The 11,562-nt window shown below is 37.7% G+C and overlaps 1 protein-coding gene across 1 annotated transcript in view; it reads right to left on the bottom strand.

Moving 5' to 3' along the window:
- Nucleotides 1-490: 490 nt before the first annotated feature.
- LAMA3 (laminin subunit alpha 3) overlaps nucleotides 491-11,562 on the bottom strand; it is a 99,591-nt gene continuing 88,519 nt past the window's right edge. The window contains exons 62-76 of the mRNA XM_058029938.1: nucleotides 11,061-11,180; nucleotides 10,029-10,153; nucleotides 9,553-9,673; nucleotides 8,272-8,412; nucleotides 7,403-7,533; nucleotides 7,066-7,200; nucleotides 4,793-4,937; nucleotides 4,354-4,505; nucleotides 3,768-3,957; nucleotides 3,325-3,465; nucleotides 2,360-2,519; nucleotides 2,100-2,227; nucleotides 1,888-1,981; nucleotides 1,431-1,550; nucleotides 491-1,263 (exon numbers count right to left, since the gene is read on the bottom strand). Of these exons, the coding sequence (XP_057885921.1) occupies nucleotides 1,118-1,263; nucleotides 1,431-1,550; nucleotides 1,888-1,981; nucleotides 2,100-2,227; nucleotides 2,360-2,519; nucleotides 3,325-3,465; nucleotides 3,768-3,957; nucleotides 4,354-4,505; nucleotides 4,793-4,937; nucleotides 7,066-7,200; nucleotides 7,403-7,533; nucleotides 8,272-8,412; nucleotides 9,553-9,673; nucleotides 10,029-10,153; nucleotides 11,061-11,180 (2,049 nt within the window). The 3' untranslated portion in view covers nucleotides 491-1,117. The remainder of the gene's footprint in view (nucleotides 1,264-1,430; nucleotides 1,551-1,887; nucleotides 1,982-2,099; nucleotides 2,228-2,359; nucleotides 2,520-3,324; nucleotides 3,466-3,767; nucleotides 3,958-4,353; nucleotides 4,506-4,792; nucleotides 4,938-7,065; nucleotides 7,201-7,402; nucleotides 7,534-8,271; nucleotides 8,413-9,552; nucleotides 9,674-10,028; nucleotides 10,154-11,060; nucleotides 11,181-11,562) is intronic.

Here is an 11,562-nt window from a genome sequence, read left to right as displayed (position 1 = left end):
CTTTCTTCTTTTTTATTTTTTCATTTTGCAAAAGAGGGTTGGCACCAGGGATTTGGGATAAAAAAACCATTACCAAAATGCTGATTCTGAATGACAGTGGAAAAAGAAGCCATGTCGAGTCTATACAGTCCAGCCCTTTTCTCAGAAGAGTAGAGCGAAGTGGGTTCCCTGCCCTCCACTGTGGGTCACAATCAGGTACAAAACAAAAATTTGAATGTTGAAGAAAACAATTTTTTCTGGGTTAGTCCTGTAATTTGTACTACATAATTGTAGAAAATGCAGCTCTGCTATTGTTGATAAAACTTTTCTTCATTTCATTTCATTTCAACAAAAAAAATTGCCTATTGAAGAGACTCTCTGTCTCTGAAGATGGCAAAAAAATGACCCTCTTTTTGAGATTTTTAGATAATCAAATTGAGATGAGCAGAGATGGAGAGATGATGGATATCTGCTTATTCAGGCAAATCAGCATCTTAAACCTACAGAAATATTTGCACAAAGCAAGCAGGATTTAGCAGCTTCTAAAAAGTACATTAAAATCCCACCAGGTTAAAACAACTAAACAAGAAAAAAGGGTTTTAGGAACATACTGCATTTATTTGGTCCCACAATTCCTAACTTTGTAACAAACCCCCAGAGTTTCACTCCTTAAAGTGCTTCAAACTCCATTTATATTATTATTATTATTATTACTTTGAACATCAATGTACATTTCTGTATAAGCAACAAACCAAAGAGATTTCTATTTTTTATAAAATTATATATATTAATGGATCAAATTTGCTCTCAAGATGGCCAACATTAAGGAAAATTTCCAAAATTAAGACACTGGAGTTGCTCAAGTCTCTGCTGTCGTGGATGAGAGCAGAATTTGGCCCAGTAGCGTATATGCAATTACATTTTCTGCATATATCTCCAAAGGCACAACAGATTACCTCAGAAATCAATAACATTTAAAAGGGAGTTTGTCAAAGCAAATAGTTTTTGTTTGCTTTGGCACAGTCCACATCCAGAGGATGCATTTGCTCACCGGCTGTTCAGAAGGAGCAGCCTGAAGCGGGTCACCAAAGGGGAATCCAAGCAGCCCAATGTGTGCACAACGACTGTAACAGCAGAGTTACTTCTCTGGGCACCCTTGCAAATTCACTGCACCATGAACCTCTGAAATCCTCCTGGTGGAGACATGCTTGTCATTGATGGTAATATTCCGAAGACAGCCAAAAAATGGGTCTTCAACTGGAAGCCATGGGGTGTCCAAATTTCCTACAAAACCAAGGTGGAAAGACCAAGTTAATAAGAATTATTTTAAAGAACGTTAATTATGGCAGGGAATTCAAAAGAGGGGAAATGATATAGAAGAACATGAATGGATGGGACCTTTGTTTTGGAAAGGAAAACCACATGAAAAAAATAAGCAGCAATAATATTACCTGGAATTTTGCCAAAGTAGAGTGGCTGATACACACGTCTAGGAGGAGAGGGTTGAAGTGCAGTGGTATAGTTACTCTGTGTGCCCACCTCTAGCTGCACTGTCTTCTCCTTCTGAGAGACTGCAAAGAAGCAGGTAAATAAGAACTCCTTCTCAAACCTATTAAAGAATCAGCTAGATATGGCACTATTTTTAAATAGCATCTTTCTTGAAATTTAAGGCACAGAAAAAAACAGATTTTATTTTAATTCAGAGTCAGACTGACAAGCCTAGGTCATCCAGGGCTTAACAGAGCCTACTAAAAAATCCTTATGTAAAGCCTTTAATTAACACAAGACAGAATACAAGAGTATTCTCAGACTAAACAGAAGGGAAATGATTAATAAAAATTTGGAGCTGCAGTGCTCTGTGCCCACCATCCCTTCAAAGCTTCAGAAGAAATGGTATGTACCATGTACCTGCAATGGTATGCCACTGCCCATCAGACAGACGTTTCTTAGGTGTGACCGATGCCTGGAATTCTCCAGCATCACTATTTCCAGCAGCAATCACCTGTAGAGAAGTTACCTGTTAAGTTACTGTGACAAAGAACAGGAGCAACAGGGGGAGGTCAGAATTCCCCCTGCTGAATGAGGGCAATACAGCTGGAATGGACGCAGTCTGTACCCACCTTCCCTCCCTTCATGTAAACAGTCAAGTACTTGTCTTGCTTGCTTCCAGCATGGAGGAGCACACCTGTGGAGCTCCTTGGTCGAATGGTAAACACAATCCTGAAATCCAAACCCATCAGCAAATTACCTGTGGAGAATTAAACAGTGGGGAGACGGATGATCATAGGTGGAGATAATTGGAAAACCATGTAAAAACAAGTAACCCATACACCTCTGTGCTTCACACAATTCCATATACCATAATCCTCACACAGCTTACCAATGGTGATATATCCTCCTTCATTAAAGAAGTAAATCCCTGTGTCCATGGGAACATCCAGACATGGAAGTACGCCATGTTTTTGCTGAGGTGCATTAATGGCTTTTCCATTCATCTTAAAATTCCTCAGGCAACCCTTGAAACTCTTCATTGGCATATTCTGAAAGCATATTTCAAAACATGAATACTGAAGCATTATGTTTAGTATTATTGCTAAAAAAACCCAAACATTAGTTCTTTTGGACTGTTGAGCTATAGAAAGGCAACTGGCACTAAAGGCACCTAGCAGCCATCTTTGCTGCAGTGAAAAGGTATTCCAAAGTTCTAAAAACGTGCTTGAAACCCAGTAAGAGTTGATTTTGAATTAACATGATTCCTGCTTGTAAAACAGATACTTCCCAATGACATGTCAAAAAGACAATGCAAGAGGAATTGTGAAATCCCTGAAGCAGCCCTTCCCTTCCTAAGACTGTTTATTTAATTCTGATTTTATAAAATACCCTGGCTCATTACCTGGCCTCTTTTCTAAACAGAAATCACATGTATTTCAGATTCAAATCCAGTTCTACATCCATAATTTCTTAATGAGAATGATTCTTTTGCTTTTCTACTGATTATTGCTTAGTCTACTGAGGTAAATGTTCTTCAGAAAGATGGTATTTCTGGAATTAAAAATTTGACTTTGGTCTTCTCTATTTTTAAGGAATAAAAATGAAAAGAGTATACGGTTGCCCTCAGTGACTCAGCAACATATTGAAAATACAGGTCCAGGTGAAGGCTGTGTGAACAGGTGAGGAAAAAGATCTGTAATGAGCCACGCAAACATCAGCCACAGATGGTGCTCACGTGGTCCTTGGAAATCCTCACCAAAGCTTTTCAGCATGGAAATCCTGCGTATTAAAGACTTTCCCATATAATTAGTGCAGCATGGGGAGTGTGTGTGGGTGGATTTGTCAATTATTTACCTGTCTCTTCAGTGGTGGCAGCCCTCCCACATAGACTGGTGGCTTAATGTTGATGGCAGAATTTGTTGCCAGTTTTCTGTGCTGGGCCCTTAGACCATCAACAACAAGGCGGGCGTTCTTCCCATCTGTGCTGAAGACCACCTTTCCAGGAGGCAAGGATAACAGAATAAAAAACCCAAAAGCCAACAAAAGCCACTGCAGATTTTCTTTGTCTTTAAATTAAATACCAGGTTGATGAAATATTTAATCTGAAAGTAACATCCTGGGACCATCAGTCTCAGTAAGGTCTCTCAGAGACCTGTCAACCACATGAACTTTCAGGCATAGGAATTAATTTCCAATTTTTCCAATGACCAAAACTGACTTTCTATTCTCTTAAAAATGCATTAGGCTGTGCCTGCTGAATGCTAGTTATGCTAACACTGTGGTTCCATGCTACTTACAGTGTGCCATTGCCCATCATTGTATTTAGTACTGGTTCTGACTTTGACTTGTTTTTCTCCAGAGCCAAGTGAAAAGACAAAACGTCCTTTTGAAATGTGGAGAGCCATGTAAGAGTCCTCAGAGCTTTCCTCCATGAAAACTATTAATCCTCTTGATGATCGAGTCCGTACATCTACAGAGAAATGTAACCTGTAGTGGAAAGTAAGCACATTCCAGTATGGGTCTGTTTGGTTGGTTGTTTTATCTTTTCTGTTCTCTTCTGTTTTCTGTGAAACTCCATTTTTGAAATAGCATTTGGGTGGAATCATGGCATTATACACTACATTTCTGAATGTGAATGAAACTTGATATATTCAGGCTTAGGAACTGACATTAACATGCACTGTAATTGTTCACCACATCCCATTCAATCTACTCAGTTTACGTAAATGTTTGCACCGAAAAAAAAAGCCTGAACTTTTAGAACCACCTTTTGTTATGGCCCAAGATATAGACAAGAAGAAAATCCTTACAATCAGCACCCTAAGAGTCAAGCAGCTCCAACAGTTCAAGTAGGAGAAGGAGAACAGAGAATGTTTTTATTACCTGTCTGTAGATAACAATGGAGAAAACATGTAGGATATGAAACTGTTTGGGATGCTTCCAAGGAGATAAGCTTCACTGCTGTCATGTAACGGAGCTGGTATAGGGTGGTGTTGCACGTTAGCAGCTTTCAAATAATCAAGGTATTTTTCATTCTGTGCACATAAGATAGAATTGAAACATTTACTATATGTGCACATAAATAGAAACATTTTAATCAACACATTTAAGAGCTCCCAAGGCAGTCAACAGCCCTCCCTAAAAGACAGAAAAGCTGTTGTCATTCTAGACAGGCGTGGGTTTAGCATGAAACTCCAGCATGGTGAGAACTTGCTTCAGATGTGAGATGGAAGGAAAGACAGAACATCTGAATCTCAGTTCCAGAAATGATGGAAAGCCTAGGCATCAAATGGAGCAAAGAAGACAGTAATAATAAGCATACCTTGAGCATCTTAAGCCTGAGAGGATTTTTAAATTCCTGCAGCAGCATTGGTTCAAGGTTTTCATATTCCTGGCAAGCTCCAAGGGACACACCAGTCTTCCCAGTATTAGTGACAAGATTTTGAACCTCAGGGAGCTGACCTACCCTGTCATGATGAAAGCAGTAAAGTACTGTGACTCAGCATTCCTTTTCTTTAGTGTAATCAACAACAAGCATATTGTAAAAATGTGTTCTGCACAATATATATTTCCCAGTGACATGATAGCAAAGTACCAATTTTTATTTTTCAACGAAAAATGTACATTCAATGCTGTAAATCATATTTTCCCTGGCTCTGCTCATTTATTTTTGGCTATAGAAAAACTCTGATTTCTGGTCTCATCTTTTCTAAACAAAATAATCTTTGCTAAAAGCAATTTAAAAACCACAAACATATGGGGTCCTTGAAAACAGAGGAAAAAATGACAGCAGCCTTGATTAAGATTTCTGAATCTATAACGACTATAAAACTTTGATTGGTAATTATACATAAACAGTTCCAAATCAAGAAAATATAACATCATCAGGTTCTGCTTCACTCTCTCCTTAAATAAGATGTTCTGATGAGTTTTGTCAAGGGACAAAGCCGGTCACAATTTCACATGTAACTCTAGTATTAACCAAATTATCAGGAAGACTTTCAAAGCTAATTTACCCTGTGTATAAGGAATAATATTAAAGCAATACTATGATTTCTAAGTTGTACAAAGCATCTCTAATCAGTAAATTACAAAATCTTTACAGCTACAAAGAAGCTACAAAGCTCCTTGTTTGTGGTTTTCTACGAGAAGAGTGGTAGAAGAGTCCACTTTCTATAGAAGAGTGAACCTGAACTTCTTGAATGCTGGTCATTCTCCATTCACTCCACCAGACTAGCTATAGTATTTATTCTTCATCTATTTTGGCACAAAAACTTTCCCACTTTGTTTTCTGACGGGAAATTTAATATATAGGTTACTTCTGATGCCTTTTCCTGGTCTTAAAAAAATTGAGAGCCAAACAAGGTTAAGGGATAAGGGTTTTTTTACCTCGGTATTTTAATAAGGACCCTTATGGTGCACCACTTCACCAACGTGGAACGACAATGCACACACATGATAAAATCACATATACAATTCACAGACCTTACAAATTGGGATATCTAACAAGGATACCCCCAATGGGAGGCTTGGTGAATAGTGTGATAGTCCCCCATCCAAGGAATTCCCCCTGGATGGGCAGAATCTTAATTGACAGGATATGTTCTAGAGGGGGCCTTGGTTCCTCAAGACAGTGTAGGGCTTTCCAGCCTCCTATGAGGCCTTTAGGATGTTTGGTCTCCTGGCTTAACAGACTACCAGGGCTATGCTGAGTTATCAGAATTAAGGAATTACAAGTATGCATGCTAGAAGTACTGAGAATACATAAAAGGTATATAAAAGAAAAGGGGAAAAATCATCTTGACATCACTTGATTGCCTCGTAGTGCTTTAAATGAAGCCATAATTTGAGCAGCCTGATCTTGTGGAAGGTGTCCCTGCCCATTGCAGAGGGCTAAAACTAGAGGATCTTTAAAGGTGCCTTCCAGCCCTTCTCATTCTGTGGTGGTATGACAATTGAATCAAAATACACTATTTGTGAAAACTCTACACATGTAAAAATACTCATCAAAACTTAGCTAACACAAAGCACCACTGGGATGTGAGTTATGGCTCATAGAATGCTTGTCTTCCAGAAATACATTAATGGATATTTTTTCTCCTAAATTTTGGCTGTAAGGTGTCTCTAATAATCAGACAAACACATGAAAGAAGAGACAGCTTAAATAAGGCAGATGATTTCTACACATATGGTCTCACTTGTTTGTGTAACTGTTTTGATTCTGTCAGTAGCTTTGCTCCTTTCACCACCTGGTTCCCTGGGGAGCTATAACAAGACAATTTAGCAAATCTTTTTGGATGCCTTATTGGGACATATCCAATTCACTCTGCAGAGTTCATTCTTTGGCTAAAAGACTGCTAAACAGGTATGACTGAAACTAAAATTCCTTTACATCTGAACAGCAGATTTAATTGTAACTGGATCCCATGTATAATATACCTGAATGAAAGAGTATTTGAGGGCAGAAAAGTTATGCATTCATGAAGGCTTCACACATGTAGAAGAAAAGCATTTTAGCAAAATATAATTTTAATATGATTTAAGAAGAAGAACAGGCCACAATACATGAAAAGTAATTCTTTCTAGGCCAAATACCTTTCAATAAAGATGTTTGAGATGCAACCTTCAAAATTATTTCCACCAAATTTTATAGGTCTGTTTGATTCCTGTGAGTTTGATGACCTGGGAGAGTCAACTGCTTTTGACTCATCATCAACCATCAAATGTACTCTGAAAAAAGTGAAAGAAAATAAGCATGATATATAAAGAAATAATTAGGAAACAAAATTAAATATATATATATATATAAAAGAACCATTTGACAGACGTGTTTCTGTCATTTTAAGTTGTTTATCCAAAGAATTAATCTCCCAAAATTTGAATTTCTTTTCTCCAACCACTACATAAGATCTAGATGAAGAACTGGACTCACCTGTTGCCTGTTTTCATTACTGTCACATAATGCATTGAGCCATCTTCATATTTCTTTTCCAGTTTAATTTCCTTATCTCGTATCTTTGCAGTTACAGAGCCAGGACTCAGAAAGATAGAAAGAACATCAGGCTACAAAAGAACCCCACAAAATGATCAGCTAAATAAATGCAAAAGCCTTTAGTTCTTGCTACTGCCATTAATACAGCTCTCAGTGGGTGCCAGTAGACAACACATTTTCTTACACTAGACCTGCATTTCTCAGTCATCTAGTACCAGATGCGTACCAAGTTCTGCATGATGAGCATAGCTTCCATTACAAAATACCTCTGCACTCTGAGTAGCAAACATTTATTTAAAATACTTTTTTATGTTTACAAAAAGCAGAGGAGCCAGTTATCCACTTCTCAAATACCTGGTGTACACTCACTTCTTAGCTCCTTCAGCCAGCCAGAACGAGTTCTACTTAAACCTCCCTGCTTTCTGAGGGATCATAGTCAGAACCAATCCCTCTCCTCTGCCTATTTGGACATGGAAACATTTCTGTGTGGGCAGAGTGCCATTTTTCCTTGAGAAAATTTACAGCCAATTAAGCAACAATTTTCTTGCTGGGATGTTGGTGTCAGGTGTGTGAGCAACTCTGCAGAAGGCTCTAGTTCAAAGCTCTGTTACTCATCAAACTGCTTGCTAGCCATGTGAAGAAATTGCCAGAATGCATTTCTCTGACCTATGACATGAACAATGCCACACTCAACAAAGGCATTTCTTACCTTAAAATACAGGAATTTACATGAGACTTATGACCCAAACTGAAATGACTGATTCAGAGATAAAACCCATCACATATGCTAAGTTGAATGTGTTTCATACCCGTAGATTGTAATTTAAGAGTGTTCCAGTAGAAGCTGTTGTCTGAAAGCCAAAGCCAACTTGGAAATCCTCTGGAAATGGGAAATTTGCTGCACTCAGGCTCAGTGTTCCATCCTTGGAGAAAGCTGCAGATCTGACAAGCTGAAAGAGAGAAAATAATGATTTCAGTGATTTTTCCTTTTAATCAGAAGAAATGTCAATATGAGACAACAGCTGCCCCACTCAACATAATTGTGATCAGCTCCAGTCAAAACCAAGCACAAGGCAAACCTCAAAAACCATTATTTCAGTACAGAACAGACTGTCAGAGTTGGCTTCACCAGCATTAACTATGATCTGAGAAACTCTCCAAAAAGAGAGAGAAGGCTTGCTGAGAATAATGAGCTGCTCATCTCTAGCTATGGTGGCTTTGAAAGTTTGCACGTTTGAGGACACAAAACTGAGTAGCTGGAGGAATAGTTCACAACTATGAAGCTGTGCAGATGAGCTACATAATTGAAACTGTGTGAGTCACTGGACACTTTTTAATACATGAAAAGTTTTGCAGATACAGAGAATGAAGATTAGATTCTCTGCAAAGATAGTCTGTGAAGAAATCGCTTTGTGAAAGATTTAGATGCCACAAGTAAAAGAAAATAAGCACAAACTTTCTGTGCAATACTGTAGTAAAACAGGCAAATGAGATCATGCACCATGTAAGCAGCAGTAAGTAGAAACAGAAAGATAGTTTTAATCTCTCCATGCAGCACTAGTTAAGCCAGCACCAAAATGTCATGTTGTCCCATTTTAAAAAGAACATGGCAAAACTCAAGGCTGCACAGAAAATAATTACAAAACAATCAGATGAGTGGAGCCTTAGAACGTGAGAATTTGATGGAAGAGCCTGTTAAGATCTTTCAAGAAAAAAAGGCTGAGAGGTCATTTAATTAGGAAGCATAAACACCATGGCAGGAGGAAAGATGCAGAGTAGATGTGAAAGACAAGAATTCCAGCCTAATCAATAACAGCAACTGGAAGTCAACAAGCTTACATGGTAAATATGAATACTTAATTGTAAACAGTATTAAATAAGAGGGTGGACTATGTGCTGTAAGAAGCTATCACAATAGGGCTGATGTCTCTTTTATTTCTGCATCTTCACACCCAATCCAGGTTTTTTCACTGCCATCACATATTAACCAAATATAATTTTTGATCTTAGCAAAACATAATGGGCCAGGATTTATAGACAAACCAGTCTGTGAACTCCAGCAGAAGTTTTTGAGGAGATTTATTAGTTACCTTCCAGTCATCTGAACATTTCTTGCTGACACCAAAAGTCTTATCAAAAACAACAGACGCAGTGCTTGGGTTTTTCACATTCTTCATGCAGCCCCGAAATGGAGGTGTGGATATATTAAAGCTGGTTTCAGAGAGGAGAAGGAAAAAGAGTTCAGTAGCCTGGCATTTCAAAGCACACACCACTATAGTAACCTAGAAATGCTGACAATATAAGAAATACAAAAAGAGAACAAGAGCAAACTTTCTTGTGTATACATTCTCATGCTAATGAAGTCCAATTTTAGGAGGAACTACAACTAAGATCTCACCAAAAATTAGCCAAAATTCACAGATTATGATCATGTATTATACACTTTGTTTTTCATCTATCACATTAGATAGTCTATACAAAGCATGAAAGATATTGTGTAAGGAAAGAGTTTAGATAGTGTTTCCCTACAAAGCCTGTATATTACAGTTCTTTTATAGTTACTCACCGTTCCCGTAGAAGAGATGGAACTCCACCTAGGTAGTACTCAGTGAAATTGAAGACTTGTATGGTGGCTCTAATACCAGTACTGACATACACAACTTTGTTTTTTCGGTCAAACACCAAATTAATCTGAAATACACGAATAATGAGACCCACTTCACTTGGCAGAAACAAAAATCATTTACCTGGTTAAAAGAATGCCCACAGATTAGGACACAGTGATGTTTTTTTCCCCCTCTTTTTTACTAGTGACTTAAATCAAGGATAACTGCAGTAGTTCAAAGGTACTTTGCAAGCTTCGGGCATTTAGTCAAAGCAAGGAAAACGTTCAACTCTCCAATACAAGGTGAGGTTTTATTTTCGTCTGAAAGACTGCCCTAAAAACACACCTCCCCTAAGATTCAGATCCTGTCTTGTCTTTATAGCTCAAGATTCAGAAGCTGGTGCCTGAAACAAAAGTTAAGTCAGCCAGCTGGCCCAAGGTAACTTAACCCAGTAAAGCATACAGATTTCTTGCAGCAGACCCTTCAGTTTACACTATCTAGTTGGAAATATATTAAGGGGAAAGGGAGAACTAATCAACAAGGAAATCAAAGGTTTTTAATGATGTCTTTATGATTTCACTCTGGTAGTGCTACAAAAGAGCTGGACTGAAGCTAAGGAGACAAGCAACAACAAAGACTGCAAAACAGTAATCTCTAAAAATATCAGCCCATCCTGAAGAAATAAACCCTTAGGTGGTGAAAACACTAATCTAAGTATAAAACTAATGCAAACAATTGCATTGAACACAACTATCGTTATGTAAAGCACTGCTCTGAAAAATTTTCCTTTGGTGGTTTCACTGTTAAAACTTAACTATTCATATTAAAGTAGGTCAAGAGAAAGATTCATTTTCACATATCCAAACTAGTGCCCAGTGACTTGATTTCCTCACACAAAAGGAAAACTCCACAACTAAACTTTACAACGGGACAGTTTCAGATAAAGTGTATTTTTACAAATAATGATTCCTTGATTCTTTAAAATTACATACTTGTTGATATGTTCCATCATTTACAGCTTTTCTGGCTTCTACTTCTCCTGGAGTTTCAGAGTCAAGCTTGTATCTAAAAACTATATGACCATTTCTAATAAGCACACTGATGAACTGATCCTGCAATAAATAAAAAAACATCAACATAATTAAACTGCCATAATTTCAGATATATATTTCACTGTCATATGAATAATTTAATGAAGCTATCTAGTTGCTTCTAGAAAGCTTTTTGGGGAAAGGATAAAACAAAGCCTAAAACTTATACTAATCTATCATCATTACTTTAAACCATTATAAACAGATCTGCTATCAGCTCCAAATCTCTGAAGGAGTTTGTGTAATTTCAAATGTCTACTGACTTTTTACAGCATTGAAAAATTATCCAGAATATGTCCCAGTGATTGCAAATACACCCACAAGATTATTAGATAAGTAGCAGCACTGTGGTTTTGAGCATCTTTACAGGTGTAAGTCATCATGTCCCTTCTATATTCCTTCT

Source organism: Melospiza georgiana, chromosome 1, assembly GCF_028018845.1.
Source record: "Melospiza georgiana isolate bMelGeo1 chromosome 1, bMelGeo1.pri, whole genome shotgun sequence".
Lineage (NCBI taxonomy): Eukaryota > Metazoa > Chordata > Aves > Passeriformes > Passerellidae > Melospiza > Melospiza georgiana.
The sequence above is the reverse complement of the archived record's forward strand: the minus strand, read 5'-3'. Positions and strand labels throughout refer to the sequence as shown.